This window comes from Chaetodon auriga, chromosome 16 (genome assembly GCF_051107435.1).
Source record: "Chaetodon auriga isolate fChaAug3 chromosome 16, fChaAug3.hap1, whole genome shotgun sequence".
Classification (NCBI taxonomy): Eukaryota; Metazoa; Chordata; class Actinopteri; order Chaetodontiformes; family Chaetodontidae; genus Chaetodon; species Chaetodon auriga.
Window position 1 is genome coordinate 9,614,231 of NC_135089.1, and position 16,552 is coordinate 9,630,782.

Here is a 16,552-nt window from a genome sequence, read left to right on the forward strand (position 1 = left end):
TAAAGCTCTGTAAGGTTGGGGATTCTGGGGGATTTCCACCTGTCTGGGACTGTGGTGCAAAGTGTGACAGATGTGTGTCTGCATGTGTGCGAGATTGCATGTCCATGCCTATTTCTATGAGGGAAGTGTGTGTATGTGTGTGTGCGCCTCCTGTATGCTCCTGTGCTCTGGCCCATGAGCCATAGGCTATTCGGTGCAGGAGCGAGCGGCAGCAGACTGATGGGTTTATCCCTGCTGTCTGCCCAGAGGATGTGCTCACTCATTGCCTGGCTGATTAAGACTTCCACACAATTGTTCTCACACTCCCAGAAAAGGATCGATTCATGTTTGGACTGATTCATGCTTAAAGAAAATCAAATCAAACAACGTTCCTTGTTAGATCAGCGCGTCATGAGGGGCTGATAATGAATTTTTACCACGCTGCTCTCCCCTTCGTTATCACAGCTTGCCCTGTGCGCACAATGTATGCTACACCAATGTGTGTGTTTGTGCAAGCATGTGCATGTGTGCTCTCATTCAGGCATCATCATACATATGCATGAGACTTCATGGCAGCGTGACTTGGGGGAAATGAATGTGCAAAGAGCCGGGCACCCGGGCCCCTTGCTCAAGTGCACTGGCGGGCGCGTAATGGGAATGTAATTTAAGCAGTGGTTAATCAGTGTGTTTTCTCCGACTTGCCCAGCAATGCATAATAGACAATCAGCCCCCAGTCACACGGGCGTTGCTACGAATGGTCAATTACTCATCATAGTCTTGTTAAACACACAGTTCAGCCAGCCAGGGACAGATTGCTCTGCTGGTGCCATCATTATGGTAAAGAACAAAGCAAAGCAATGCTATGTGTCAGAAAGTGATAAAGCCAGAAAAAAACACAAACACACTCTAGCCCTTTTCAAAAGAGACCGCGCAACACTGCCGTGAAGGAGACACCGTCATTTCACCGGCTTTGCTATTTCACACCGAACCAAACAATAATGCTGCCCCAGTGAGAGATTAGAGAAAGCATGCCAGCATTTCAGGAGCAAAAGGTGTGATGTGTAACATGTCTCTAAAATTTGGCCTCCCCGACATCATTGTCTCCCCAATTCAGAGACATTTTCAGTCAAAACGGCACCCACCTGTCCCGTCCTGCCGGCTCGCCCATTTTACAAAGACTTCAATTCGGCATGGTTACTACCTCTGCTGCCAGCTTAATGGTGGAACAACAATGCCCCTCAGATTCCATGTTTGTACGTTTTATACAGAACAGCGAGGCCGAATCACGGCACAACATTCCTCCTTGGACGGGCTGTGTAAAAGGGGCTAATGAGGGAAGAAGAATGCATGTAGTGTATCTCTGCTCATCGAGATGGGACAGAGCAGGGAAAGAGAGGAAAGGGCCACTGTGACAGAGCAGGGGGAGGAAGGAAAAGGAGTAAAATGCCAAAACGGAACCACGGAAGAAAGCAAGAGCGCAAGGTTGTCAGAGTCACGCAGAGAGAAAGGAAGAATGAAAGAAAGAGAGACAGAGAGGAGGTGAAATGGAGCAGAGCCATAAGAGAGATTGAGGGCATGAAAGTGAGAGATGGAGAGCATAAGATAATGGAGGGAGGGAGAGAAATTGAGAAAGGGACACTGGGGAGCAGGAGCAAAAGTGTGTGAGAGCGAGAGGGAGAGAGCCTGAGAAAGTGTGTACTCAGCTGTGAGATGAGACCTCTGTCTGCCCATGGGGAGAGGCGGTGTGAGGGGAGAGAAAACGAGGGGAGAGGACTCTGCTGTCAGTGAGGGGGAGGAGAGTCTCACACTCCTTCCCTCACACATGTACACTCACACTCATTCACCCTCTCTGCAGGGCAGCGATCAAATCTGCCTGGCTTAATGATTCCACCCAGAGGGCCCGTGGGCTCCATCCTTTTACATCTACATCTAGATCTGATGCAGTTTGCTTTCTTTTTGGTCACACTCACGGTCACAGTGTTCATGCGCTCCTCTAATTCTAACCATGTTTTCTCTGCTTACCTTTGTCCCTGTGGGAATGCAGGCAGTGGATTGATGGGCAATTCCTCCGCCTCCTTCATGGGGACCTTTCTGGCCAGTAGTCTGGGTACCCCCCCTTCCCACCCGTCTCACCCTTCCCGGCCGCCCTCCTCGCCCTCCTCACCCTCCTTCCGGGGCGGACCCCACTCCAGCGCCTCGCAAATCTGGTTCCCCCATTCGCACGAAGGTACCTCAAATCACACAAACACATGCCCACAGCCTCACCCCCTCATCCGACCACATTGTCTGGACGAGGAGACATTCACGTCTTGGCGGTGTTGGGGACAAAGCCGTGCAGGGTGTATTGTTACTCTGATATTGTGTATTTTTAGGCCGTGTTAAGTTTCCACCAAAGCACGGCTTGTAATCATCCAGCAGAAGCCAGGCTCCCGCCCTTTTATTTGTGCACTGAAATAGGCCCAGGCATGTTTGGGATGGAGCGCTGTGCCCTGGTTTTGGGGACACAGGGTCAAAAGTTCAGCCAAGGAATCTTGCGGTATTCGATTCACGTCAGCAGGAATGTCACTCTCTGAAACAGCACGCGCAAATGCAGGCCAGTAAAAAGTTGCAGCGATCGCAGAGCTTTCAGCTGGTGTCTCCATCACAGTTTAATAGGGTGGTTCCCACCCAGCGCTCAGCATTACAAAACCCTGACTACACACACATACACATGTGCACAGTCAGGAAAATGTAAACACACATACACACAATCAGTTCAACACCTCACATTTCTGCTTAGCTACAGCCAGGAAGTCAGACGAGGATAAAGCAGAGAGATTAATCTGCGAGGGTATTTCGGGAATTCAAAAGCTAAGGATGACAGATAAATGTAAAACCTAACCAACACCACCCACTGATATATTAATGCAAGGGCTGCTTTCCTGTGACTCCGCTGCCGTCACTTTTACATTTACACGTTCATAATCGTTTGTTAATTACGCGATGCGATGGCCACCCAACGCCATCTAGTTAACCACAGCCTTCGCGAAGTCGACGGACTCTTGTTATTTCAGCCCTCTTGCATTTATTTCTTTATTTTCTAAGAATAGCCCAGCTGTTAGTCCATGGGGGGGACGCCAGGGGGGAGTGTTTGTTATTTGTGGTCACTGATCAGCGGCGCCCCAGTTGCTTGATGTGTGGCTGGGGCTGATTGGGTGCAGCACAGCTGAGATGCTGTCTGTTTTTTTTTGAGTGCGTTAAGCCACTGGGTGCCTCGTAGCCATTTCCTCCCCTCCCCCGACCTCGCTCTCATGTCACCCCTGGCCACCAGGGGTTGAGTCAGTGGGCAGCTGCCACAGCGGTTAGAATAGGTGAAACTCCAGGCTTCCTCGAAGAAACACAGAGACAGGAAGATTAAATCTGAATGAGAGATCAATTCTATCATCAGATCAGTCGGAAACATTTTCCCTCAAAACTCATTTTGTAATCAACCATGTTTCTTCTACCTTGTAGTTTCAGGGTTTCATTGTCAAAGATTTTCTTCTTGTGGAAAAGTAGAATAATATTAATAAGAGTGATGATGATAATGCCAAGCCTAATAAAAGTAATGGAGGTGATTATGACTGGGATTATTACTCAGTTGGCAATGGAGGCCATTATCTCTATTGCAGTTTAATTGCATATAACGCACTAAGAGCATGATTGAATCCAGACTGTTCATCAACCACATTCAGCTGTTCCCTCCTCAAGATAATTGCATATTGTCTTTTTCCTGTTTTGCATAAAAAGCAAGTCATCAAAATGAGCGGCACAATTACCCAGACTCTCGCCTCCTCTCTCCGGGTGTCAGCAGAACCCCACCAGCAGCAGAGCAGGCACTGACTTGTGCGTGCATGTGTTGGCGCGTTAGCGTGTCACTTATAACCTTAAAGATATTCTCTGGGTTGTTTTTTTTTTTTTTTTTTCCCTTTGCAAGTGTGTTTTTAAAGTGGCTCTTTGCATGCAAATCCAAGCATAGCAGCTCAAATTTTCTATTCGAAGATTATTGTATGATCCCCATGTCTGTGGCATATACCTGTCATGGTGCAGAATGTCTTTGTCTCTGCTATTCTGCTGTTCTGCTTCTCACCGATTAAAGAGCTGAAATATACCATGTGTCAAGCAATAGATAGCAATCATCTATTAGTCACTTGCTAAGCAGTCACTTAGTGTGGATAAACACTTCTTTTTATTATTAGGTAAGTCAATTAGGAACAAATTCTTCTTTTCTATACAATAATCACAGGCTTTTGAAATGGTGGAGATGAAAAGAAGCCAAATAAAATGTATTAATAATTAGAAAGCGCTAAAGGACTGCCTTCCCCAAGTCTGCACAGTCCTCCCTGAATGTTTAATTCTAATAGAAAAGGTGTAGAAATGTCTGCAACCAAATTCATCCACAAAGATACACGTGGCTGATGTGCTTTTGTTCCAGTAAGCGCATGAGAACACTTTCTCAAAAATGCGGTGTTTTCCTGGATATGACATTTAATCTGGATTTGCACCAAAAACTAATCACAACCTAATCAATCCAATTAGGAAAGAGCTGTCAAAGCTCAGTTTCTGGGGTTTGAAAGCCAAATGTTTTCAACTTAATCCGCATTAGTGTGGACACAGTGCGAGTATGTTTAAAGAGGGCCAGTTAAGTCATGCATACAGACCACATTTCTATCGGGAGCATGATTGACAAACCATTAGCTAAGTGACACGTTAAGCAAACCTATAAATAACGTCACCACATAATAGTGGTGGTATGGTCCCGTGGATCAAGTTAACTTTGACAGAGGGGGTCGGTACAGACAAGTCTTGTGTTGACTTTTTCTTAAAGATTGATTGTGTTGGGAAAAGGAAAGTGTCCAGTCTACGGTCTTACAAATGCTGAAATATTTGTGTAAGGTGACAGTGCCAAGAACCAAACCATTAGTGGCTTTCATGATGTCAGAGGGTAGCGCGGATTAAAAGAGGTTTTTTGTTTTAGATTCTCTCTTCAGATTGATTGCCAAATACAGTAAGAGCCATTGTGTGTGCCACGCATGGGATTGTCTGTTGTTCATTTGCTGAGGGGAGACGTGGACTCAAGCACAGAGAGAGAGGGAGAGAGAGGGAGAGAGAGGGGCGGCAGTATATGACAGAGACAGATGTAGTGTAGTGACCGTTTTAATAAATGTAATGTAAAATGTTTTTCAAAACACCTGGTAAAATGGATTAGGCCCTCTGAGCTTTTGAAAGATTTATTTTCACATTTGAATAAACCCCACTGAATCAACTGAGTGGAAAAATTAAAAAGAAAAATGGATGGAAAAAAAAAAAAAAAACCTGCGGGCTCCTCACAGGCTTGAGGCCAGCTGGCTGCAGTCCAAATGACTTCTTACGTTATGCCAAAAACAATCACACTCTCATATCTCTGTCAACACATATAGACACACATGCGCGCACACACACACACAATTGCCTGCACACACCTGTCTAATCCACTTCTGTTTGATACGCCTTTCCAAGCCTATCTTCAGTTGTCCATCTTTCCTTCTGTTAGCAGTTGCTAGCTTTTCCTTTTGTGGGATTTAAGCTTCAACCCCCCCACCCCCCTACCCCCCCACCCCCCCCACCTATCCTCTCTTCCATACTCCTGCCTCTTTCATTCTCTCTCTCTCTCATGCCAGCCTGCATCCCTTCCTTTCAATTAGTCAAACCTGAAGAGATCCACCACGCCGCTGCCCCTCCTCCGCCAAACCCCTCCTCCTCCCTTTCTGTGTCCTGATGGTTCTGTCACTTTTTCTCAATTAGCGGACCTGACAGGCAGCTAAGCCTGCTCCTCCTCTCCTCTTGGTCTTCCTCTGCCATGCTCACTCACTCAGGCCCTCTGTTTCTCCATCTCTGAAATGTTACAGCCATTCCCCCCGGAGACGGTATACAATTCAGTGTTCATGTTGTTTTGCTTTTTAGCGAGAGCGGAGAAGCCCTCGTGAGCTGTTGCATGGGCTGGTGGTTCCAGGTATAGCAGGTATAAGAGGAGTGGACAGGAGTGGAAAGAGGACGGTTCCGTGCTACAGAGAAACTAAACACTCTGACGTCTGCCTCTAATTCAGCAGGCTTAATTTGCCTCTGCCTCTAGGTGCTGTTCTATATCCAGCCCCCTTCTTTGTCCTCCCTGTCGGCCTGCTTCTCTCAACCCACCATGCTGGGAGAAATACCTTCAGAACTTCTGGAAATCCCTCCCTGGGATGCAGCTCTGTTTGTTCTGCCTCTCGCCCTTGCTCTGTCTGTGGAAAGGAGGGCATGCGCTGCAAACTCCCCTCTGTCATTCACTTGCCGATTCAGACTTGTTTGTGTGTGTGTGTGTGTGTGTGTGTGTGTGTGTGTGCGAAAGAGAGCGAGGCTGCTGTGCAGTCAGCAGACTGCACTAAGACCCTGCTCACGTCGCCTGCAGCAGCAGCAGCAGCAGCGGCAGCAGCAGCAGCAGCTTCCCTTGTCCTGGCCAGATTAATGGCTGAATGGGCTCTGCCGTGCCCAGCAGTCCCCCTCTTGCCGCCCCAATGGAGGGCATGCTGAAACTGAGCGGGCTGGCATTATCGGGCACAGCCAGACCACGCTGTGAAAAGGGATTACGCCGTCAATCGTCACGCTCACAAACAACATGCTGCCGCAGAAAAAAAAAAAAAAAGCTCTTCTCCCAGCTTGGATAAAGACTGCCAAACAGCTCTCTGCTTTTCTCCCTCCCAAAATCAGAGAAAAACGTCTTGCTTAAACAAAGGATCCCCCCCTCCTCCTACTGTAGATGAATTGGCATAAATGTGTGTGCTTATTAATCATGACAGCGAAGAAAGAGCCAAAGACAAAAGGGGAGAGAGCGAATAGAGTAAGAGGTAGAAAAATTGGTGAAACAAAGAAAAAGAGAGAAAAAGTGAGGGTATGTAATTATCACCCCATTGCCCTCCTCAGAAAGCAGCACCTCCTGTGTTATTGCAGGGCTGTTTGCCCTCTCTGTGCATTTCATTAATTAAGATGGGAGCATGCGGAGGCCGCTCTGAGACGGGGTCATTAAGCCCACCACAACACTCCTCCCTCCCCAGAGCCGGCTCACAGCACCGGCCCCATTGTTCCACCGGCAGAAAGTGAGACATTCAACACTCGGAGCTCCTGTTAAAACCACGGCGCTGCACACACACACACACACACATACACACACACACGGCCAAATGAACTGCATCTGCGCTTTCCGGGATCAGGTCGCACGCTTGCCAACACAAATACGTCTGTCTTTCATTTAGCTTGTAGAGCCATGTTTTCCTCTCTTTATCTCCCTCCTCCTTCCTTCACTCCGTCTGTGAGTTGTGTTTGAAAGTGAGGCTGGAGGGTGAGACAGGTGCAAAAGCAGGGGGGAGAGGACGTGAAACACCTGGACTTCTCTTGATGACTCGGAGGTCACTGAGACGCCTGTATGTGGTCACAGTTAGATGGGTTAGAAAAGAAGCACTAACAGGAAATAAGACTAGTTGAGGTCTCTTCTTTTAATGTCTCTATTTTCTTCCTCTTTCATTGCCACCCTGACATTGGTTCACTCACGGTGCATATCGGTCATTTTTCTTTTCCTTATTTATTTCATGTGCGTAGCATGGAGTAGACAGGGGGCCACTGGTTTAATCACAGCTTTTTTTAAGTATCACATTATGTAATATGCTAAATCCACTATAGTTATATAGCACTGTTCAATTCATCATACACCCATACTGCCCTATTGTTGTCATTTACAGTACCTTGATTTAATTATTTAATATCTTTCGTGCAATAAGATAATTACTTGTACACTAGAAGAGAGGCAAATTCAATTAACGCTGATTTGTTTAAATGCTATAGTTACCCGATTGCAGTGGAAGCGGGTTGTCATAGTGATGCTGTTTCTCTTTCCTAATATTACGATGGGCTTTCATCTCAATCCATGTGTTCTCTCTCCTCCACCTTCAAAGTCCTTTGTGTTTTTGAATGTCCCATTGCAAAATGAGTTTTGTGTTTGGTTATGGTGTAAATTTTCTCCAGATGGGCTTGATGTAATAAGCCCAGGTGGACTGGCTTACAGGCCCAACATCCAAATGTCCTTTTACCCCTGATGTAGGTCATTAAAGGTCAGCCACTCAACTCGCTCTTCATTGTAAACACTAGCTTCAAATCCGTCCTTATCGCTCCATTCAGATGGATAGAGGTGCCACTGCCAGTTCTAAGAGGGAGATAAAGAAAGAGCCATGTGTTTCAAAGACAAATTTCATACATTACAGCAATCCCCAAGCTTGTCTTGCATTGTTTGCATTCTAAACTCAAGCAGGAAAGGCAAACATGACAGGCAGAGCCAGTACTTATTTGCGTATGAACACCACCAGCTGCATTGGACCTGAAGGATTATGCTGGGTTAGTCTGGATAACTGCATCTTGGTGGTTATTGTCCTGTCTTATCAATTCCCTCCCTCTCTCTGCTATCCATCTCAGCAGCTCCAGGGTATCCTCGATTCTCAGGGAGTCTGGCCCACACTTTCCTTCCCATGAGCCACTTGGATCACCATGCCAACAGTGGAGTTCTCTACGGGCAGCACCGTTTCTATGACACCCAAAAAGGTGAGGCGTGAGATGATTAAAATGTAATCAGGCAGAAATAAGACAGTTAAATCCAATTTATACAACATAGTATGGTGTAATTTGATGTGGGATATTGATATAAGGATGCCTAGGGATGCTATGATGAGGGCTGAATAATATAATTCTGTCAATGCCTTTTCCTTTCTCGACTAATGCATTTGTCTTTACTGGCCTGCCTTCCTTCCTCAATTAGAGAACTTCTATCTTCGAGGTCTCCCGTCCCAGCCACCTCTCATCTCAGCCAATCACAGTCTGCCACCAATGTCCAGGGCAGGACACTCTCAGGGGTCCTGCAGCAGAGACAGAGATCCCGGTGTAGGGACAGGTCTGCATAAGGGTCTTAAAGAGGGCTCTGTGGAGAGAGGAGTGGTACCTGTCAAGGACAAGGAGAGGACCAGTAGCAAACAGGAGGCAAAGGAGAGACAGCAGCAGCAGCACCAACAGCACCACAGCCACCAGCCACCCCAGCCCACACACCACCACCATTCCCACTCTCATCAGCAGCACCCACACTATCCACAGCATCCACTACCGCTGGAGGAGGTCAACAGTCGAGCCCTGGAGAGGCACAAGGCGTCACTCGCAATGGAGTACAGCAAGGAACACCCTCAGAGTATGGGCAAACCCCTCAGTGCCTGCTTGCACAATGGCAAGATGCAAAATGGAGATGCAGGAACTGGAGCAGGGGCTAAGGCCTCCATGTCCAGCTGTGGGGGGGAGGGCACAGCCCTTGGGGGTATGGGGGGTGGGGGCAGCAGCCAGGGCAGACATATGGGGCCCAGCGGCACTAGTCGCTGCACTAAAGAGGGTGTAAGTAGAGAGATGAGGATCAGTGAACAACCTTCAGACTGTCTTGAAAGGGGTCAGGCACCACTCCACCACTCTCTGTCCTATTCTGTACCTCCACCCTTACACATGGGTTCTGCTGGCGGGGCACACCCTCATCCACATCCTCATGCTCATCCCCATACACATCCTCATCCAGGGGGCTTCCATTGCCTTCAGCTCCACCCTAGCCACCCACATCATTCCCACCATACACACCACCACCCGGACTTCTTCTGCCCACCCCCTCCTGCTCCCCTAGCCAACCCTGCCTCACATGAGAGGGGGCCAGCCAATGTGGGGCGAGAACCTAAAGTCACTGGGCCTACATTTGTGCCATCTGTGACAGACCTGGGGGACAAATCTAGTGGGCCATTCCAGCTTGGTAACCCTGACTGCCAGGGTGTGGGCGGTGGAGGGGGAGGCGGCAATACCAAGGACAAGGTAATAGAAAAGACTGGAGGTGGTGGGCACCACAGTAGTTGGCACAGAAAACAGCAACAGCAACAACAACAACAACAACAACAACAACAACAACAGCAACAGCAACAGCAACAACAACAACAACAACAGCAGCAGCAGCAACAGCAACAACAGCACCAATACAGAAAGACAGAAAAGGCTCCAGACTGGATGCAGTCCCATCACCAACACCTTCAGCCCTCTCAGCTTCCTCCACCTCCCCAACTACAACAGCCTCCACATCCCCAACAGCAGCACCAGGTTGTACGATCACGCAGTGCTGAGTGTATCAACAGTGGCGTGGACATGGATGTGTTCAGACCCTCGCTGCCCCAGGGGCCCAAGGCTGGACACTCAGTCCCTCATTCTGTCAACACTTCTCCTTACAGAGACTGTTCCCATCCGGGACCACCACCTAACTCCTCCCCACTTGGAAGTAAAAGCATGGCTCAACATAGTGGGGCTGGAGCAGCCCATGGCCCTGGTCCTGGAGGTAGCTGCTCCTTACAGAGAGATGGCCAAAAGGTAGCCAGGATACGCCACCAGCAGCATGGGCGACCTGGCCCAGATGCCCCTTCTCCTGCTGAGCTGAACCAGGGGACCAGTCAGGAGCTGAAAAGAAAGATGGACATGTCTCCTTATGGTTACAGTAACAGCAGTGGGCAGCACCACCACCAGCAGCCCCCGGTGCCGTCCTGGGCCATGAGGCCTTCCCACCACATGTCACAACCTGAGGAGGAGCAGAGGAAGTCCTACATGGAATTAGGGAGCACTGCTGGGCAACACTCCCAGCAGCAGCAGCAGCAGCAGCAGCAGCAGCAGCAGCAGCAGCAGACGGGAATGAGCCTGCCTCCTCCCCAGCCTCCTCCTGCACCCCCTCTCAGTCAGCAACAGCAGCAGCCACAGCAGCAACCTGAGCCCCAGGGCCCAACTCAGGGGGAGAGCAGTGCCATGAAAAGCTTACTAAAGTACAGCAACCAGCAACAGCCACTGCTCCTCTCCCAGAAGAGCCCCTTTGGGGGGCTCGGAAGCCTCAAATCAGGTCCTGCTGGGGGGAGCTGCGCCCTGCAGGGCAACAAACAGACTCTACCTTCCAGAAAGGGCCCAGCCAATGACAACGAGCGTCCTGACTACAGCGGGCGGAGCCGGGATATGGGGGAAGCAGGTCATGGAGAAAGTGAGGTGCGGCAGCCGCCGGTGGGAATTGCAGTGGCTGTGGCCAGACAAAGGGAGCCACCTTGTCGCTCAGCAGACGGTCATCCCAACAGCCGACAGGGCAGGGTACATCCGTCAGTGAAAGGTAAGCAGTCCAGGTCACTGCCTCATAAACAGAGGTGAACAGAGACACATTTTTTCCTTATCAGTGACCTGTTTATGACCGAGCTGTGGAAACAAATATATATATATATATATATATATATATATATATATATATATATATATATATATATATATATATATATATTAAAAAAAAAGGCCTAAAGCTGAAAAAGCTGGAAAAAAAACGGTGGCACTGAGCATTTTTGCATTAAACTCTTGTATGGTATGTAACTCCCACAGGCTTTTATTACTGGTGTCAAACCATGCCTAACTAACTTTAAGTGAGTTTTGTATTATTCATCTTTCCCTTAAGCACAAATTTGTAAATTTCACATATATTACTAGAATATTTGAATTCCAAGAAGTAAAATCTGAGCAAACAGCAATTTGCATCAGCATTAATAAGCAAGGCTCCACACCTGTTGTCTTTATTTGGTTTTGGCAAAACATAACAACACAGTCTTGTTTTTTGTGAAACTTAGATGCCTATCAAAATGAATTATATAGCATTATTATTTTAAATATAGCAACAGTGCAGTCAGTAGCACATTTTTTATGCGTCCTTGTTCGTTTCTTTACTCACTGCTCGTCCATTCATGGTGTCATTTTGAAAACAGCACACAGTAGTGCTCTCATTTTACCAAAATGTTGTTCATGCAAAAGTCTTAGCAAACATGTCAAGAGAATTTTATTTTGGGGGAAGGAATACAATAAAGTATATTACAGTATGGTTAAAATGACATTAAAAAGTAATGATCACCATCAGTGGTCTGTTGATAATCATGGTAGTGCTTTGAGAAATGGTGAGAAACATGGGAATATGTCCTCACCAGGGGGACACAGTGGTGAAAGCTAATGGTTAAACCAATGTTTGTCTCACAGGACCGCCCCGCTCCATGTATCCCTCAGATCCCAGCACCGAAGAAGAGAGGAAGAGGATGAGTGGGGAGCAGATAGGTCTGACTTGCTTGGACAGAGAGAGGGATGCATATATCAGGTAAACAACTGTAAAGCCATGTGTTAATTTAGATTTAGTCTCAATACTGTGTGAAATGTCCTTTTTAGTTTTTTATCATATTTGGTCAACCTCTGTGTTTTAGTTGACCGAAAGTCTTATCTTTCTAGTTTTGGTCAGTGAGAGCTGTTGACATTTAGTCTTTTTTAGTCATTGTGTGCTGCTGGTGCAGTCCTGATATGGTATGGTGATACAGTGTGTGCAGCTCAGGACACAGAAAAAAAAACAGTAATACTTTGTCTCCTCTTTTTTGGTCAAGAAAAAAAAGTCTTTTAACGTTGCATGTTGGTATAATCACAGTCTCATCATCTCTCGTCTTAGTCATGGGAAAAAAAAAAGGTCGTTGATGAAAATATTTAGCCATAATGAAATCAACTAAATACACAATTAAAATCTGTTACTGTTAGAAAACCTTCAGCACACCAGTTTTCATTTATATTTCCTTATCTTTGTCTCATCCTGATGCCAGGGATAATAAGGAAAGGGTGGAGTTTGCAAGAATCCACCCCTCCAACAGCTGTCATGGAGACCTCGCTTCCCATCTCATGGTGTCAGGTGGGACTTCCCTCCAGTCTGGCCAATTAGGAGATCCTGCTGCACATTCTGCTCACCATCATTGGATGCCAAGAACTGGAAGCCCATCCCTCTGGATGACAGGACACTCTTATGGTAAGAGAATATTCACAGTTCTGGAAATTAAGATGCTAAAATTGTACACAGTCAAACTGTGCGACATCATTTACTTTAATTTTTTACAGTGTTGCAGATCATGTAAATAAGGTGGTGCAGTCTTGCTTTTCCTATTTATGGAATAGGTCAAAAACAAAGGTGTTTTTATGCTCTGCTGACATGCAGATCAGTTATTCTTTTACATAATCTTGCTCAGCAGCAAATATTGAGTTTCCTTTCATGCCTCCAGAACTCTGTGTCATCTCAAATTTGTGCAGAATTCAGCAGCCAGGATTTTTACATTATGCTGAAGAGAACAGAGCATTTCAACTTTAGCATCTTTTCACTGGTTCCCAGTTAAGTTTAGACTTGATTTCATGATTTAGTGATTATGATTCCAAGTCAGATCAAGTCAAGTTTTATTGACCAGCACGGCCCAATATCAGAAGGGGCTTTCCAGTCTGTACAGAATACAACACCCACTATCCTTAGACCCTCCATTTGAATGAGGAAAAACTCCCTTAAAAAAAAGCAAGAAGCATCTGAAAGAGCAACAGGACAGACAGACATGCGATAGATGTCCTGATATGATACAGTATATTTGTAACAGTCTGAATGTGATTTGTGTATAAATCTAACCTGACAACCTTTCTTTGAAGCAGGTATAGGTCACACAGCCCTGCACCAGAATCTGCCCCCAGGTTTCTCTGCAGCCATGCCAGGACCTCTGCAGCCAGTCCTGCCTCTGCCTCAGGACCCCTCTGGCCAGCTAGTGGTCCTACCCACTGAGCCTCCCACCCACCCTGCCACCCATCACCTGGGTATGCCATAACCTTGCTTTCTCCTCTGTAAAGCTGAGCATATTTATGAAGCACTTTGAACAAATCAGTCTGCCCGGCAACTCTGCATGTACAGCCTCACATGTACACAGTATGTATTTCCCCTCATAATCTGTGTAAATCCCTATAAATTAGAAATTCACCAAATGTATTTTATATTCCATAGCTTTTCCTCCTGCTGACTAGTCATTAACTCAATATTTCAGTGTGTATATATACATCTGAGTCTACCATTAAAAGAACTACCAGTAATCATAGTGATCCTGTGAAGACTGCTGATGAACCTCCCTTTAATGGGCTCATTCACAGACAAGCATGCACGCACACGCACACCAAAATTCAAACATTTCCTGCTCACCACCTGCTTGGCCCAGCAGGAATAGGGCTCTGAAAGGGTCAGGATACTCATCCAAAGCTGTGCTGTATGTGTACACCCCCCCGCCCCAACAGACAAACACGCATGCATACACTGAGAACCACACTGGAGGAAGTGTGAAAGCGAAGGAAAGATCACTTCTCAAAACTCATTGTAGACACATATTCAGTGAACAAGCTGTGACATTTAATTAGCTCACAATTTTCGACGGTTCGTTTCCTTCTGTGCTCCGCAGGAGTTTCAGCCGAGAAAGGAAGTGCATCCACAAAAGCTTTCCCACAGGAAACACCTGTGTATCCAAGTTTATGTCTCTGAACATGGATTTTTGGTGTGTCGAGGAAAAAGGGGGGTGGAGGGGGGAGACCGGAAAAAAAAGAGTTTTGAGTGTCCTATAACGTAGGCCCACCACTTCTCAAGAGGGACCGCTGTCATAGCGCATCACCCACATCGATGTACTGGTTCTTAAAGCCACATAATGAAAACGGCTGTCCACAGACATGGGAACTAAGCTTCCTGCTGGACCCTCTTGCGGACCTTTTTCTGTGGTTTGGCTGGGCAGGTGGGGCTTTTCTGCGGAAAGTCCACGCTGAATGCTCCGGCGAGACAAACTTGCATTTCCAGCCTCGTATTTTGGCCTCTTATCAACTCAGAACCATCATCATCTGTTCGCATTTCATCATTGTCATGACTTTTTTCCAGCATTCCGGCAAATTCTCAAGGCAGTTCTTAAGAAGCAGCTTTCTGTTCAGAGCGGGGGAGAGTGTGGGATTGCTGCTGCCTGGGGAGATGTTGTTCTGTGGAGTCAAAAATCTTTTCTTTTTTTTTTTTTTTAGAGATTTGTCTATGTCGTTGCTATAAAATGTGAATACAATGATTTTTAAATGATCCATAATGGTCTCACTGTTTTGAAATGGGTGTGTGGGAGGTAGATAATGAGAGATATGGATAACACAATGTTGTATTCTAGCGTGTTTGCGCACAGTGTTGAATCCGAAAGGAAAACGCTGCTTAAGTGTGTATGTGCATGTGTGTCTTTTTGTTCTAAGGTAGCCCCTTTGTCACATTCCTCCTCCTTTTTCTCATTAGATGTGATGGAGCAGCCAGGGCTGTGGCCCCCTGTGTATGGCACCCGGGGCCCACCCTCCCACATGCAACATCCTGCTGTGTACTCCCGTTCCCAGTTTCTACGGCAACAGGAGCTGTACGCTCTCCAGCAGCACCAACAGCTCCAGCATCAGCATCAGCACCAGAGCCACCAGTCACAGCAACCACAACCACAGTCTCAAACCCAGCAGCAGCAGCAGCAGCAGCAGCAGCAGCAGCAACAGCAGCAGCAGCAGCACAGAGCTGTGCACGCTATGGAGATGCAGCATCACGCCACTCACAACTCACAGGTGACGCTAAAGTCAAACTGTGCACGAAGCATTAGAGTGAAGAGAGTTTGATTAACATAGATCTATTTAACTATCTGTCTATAAAAAAAAGTCAAGCAGGGTAAGTGAGTCATGACTTAAATTTCACAAGTATTTAGTCTATTTTTATCTCTCCTCACATTTTTCTGGGATATGCTGATTTTCTCACAGGGATAGAGTGAATCGCTGAATATAGGCTGCTTTTTGTGTCAGTGATTAGATTGCAAGGAATTGGTTATTACATTGCAGATTCACTTGCTAGAGAAATGAAAATAACTTTATTTTAACGCCACAGATGCAGAAGAGGCCCGATGAGCCATCGGTTGAACTGGAGGAACTCATTTCAGAACCCAGAACGTCGAAACCTGCCAAGCCCTACGCTTACAACCCACCTCAGAGGAACACCTCTCCCCCTGGGGCCTGCGCCGCTCACCTGTCCCCGTGCTGCCAGTCCCCCTCACTACGACCACATCCCAAAAGCACCCCTTCTACACCCTGCCCTGCTCCCAGCCCTGCTGCAGCAGCCCCTCACTCACCTGCCATCAGCCCTGCCCCACCTCAGATGCCCAAGGGGGCCGAATCCCAGGACAAGAGAGGAGAGGGACAGCCCCCACAGGATTACCCAGAGTCTCTGGAGCCTGGTAAGCATAAGCAAAAGTATCTACATGCAGACAAAAATATACAAATGTGCCTTAAAGTTTTCCGTCTGCCTTTGATGCTCTGCATGCTGTGGTTTAAGTACGAGCTACATTGATAAGATCAGATGAAAGCTTTCAAAGAACATGTTGTTAGTAATCAGTTTAGGATGCTGCTTGTGACAGATGTTACGCCTAATAACTCAACAGCAACAGAAAAAGGACAGTGAATTCTAGGATACATCAGCACCTTCTACATTATACACAGTGGTAATTGGAATAGCCAGCGCTGTTAATGATCCTTTTCTTCTGCTGGTGTTGTGGTAATATGTGTGGGTGGCTCTGTTGGCAAGCCCCTGATTGACTGAACACCTCAA

At 46.9% G+C, this 16,552-nt stretch overlaps 1 protein-coding gene across 7 annotated transcripts in view; it reads left to right on the forward strand.

Moving 5' to 3' along the window:
• Positions 1–16,552, forward strand: part of bahcc1a (BAH domain and coiled-coil containing 1a) — a 64,562-nt gene that overhangs the window by 29,008 nt on the left and 19,002 nt on the right. For 5 of the 7 annotated variants that reach the window (XM_076752357.1, XM_076752364.1, XM_076752362.1 and 2 more), the window contains exons 3-10: positions 2,024–2,206; positions 8,476–8,601; positions 8,816–11,209; positions 12,112–12,226; positions 12,714–12,913; positions 13,573–13,734; positions 15,215–15,522; positions 15,836–16,181. In XM_076752357.1, coding sequence (XP_076608472.1) covers positions 2,024–2,206; positions 8,476–8,601; positions 8,816–11,209; positions 12,112–12,226; positions 12,714–12,913; positions 13,573–13,734; positions 15,215–15,522; positions 15,836–16,181 — 3,834 coding nt within the window. The remainder of the gene's footprint in view (positions 1–2,023; positions 2,207–8,475; positions 8,602–8,815; positions 11,210–12,111; positions 12,227–12,713; positions 12,914–13,572; positions 13,735–15,214; positions 15,523–15,835; positions 16,182–16,552) is intronic. The other 2 variants (XM_076752360.1, XM_076752363.1) reach the window with 2 other exon arrangements.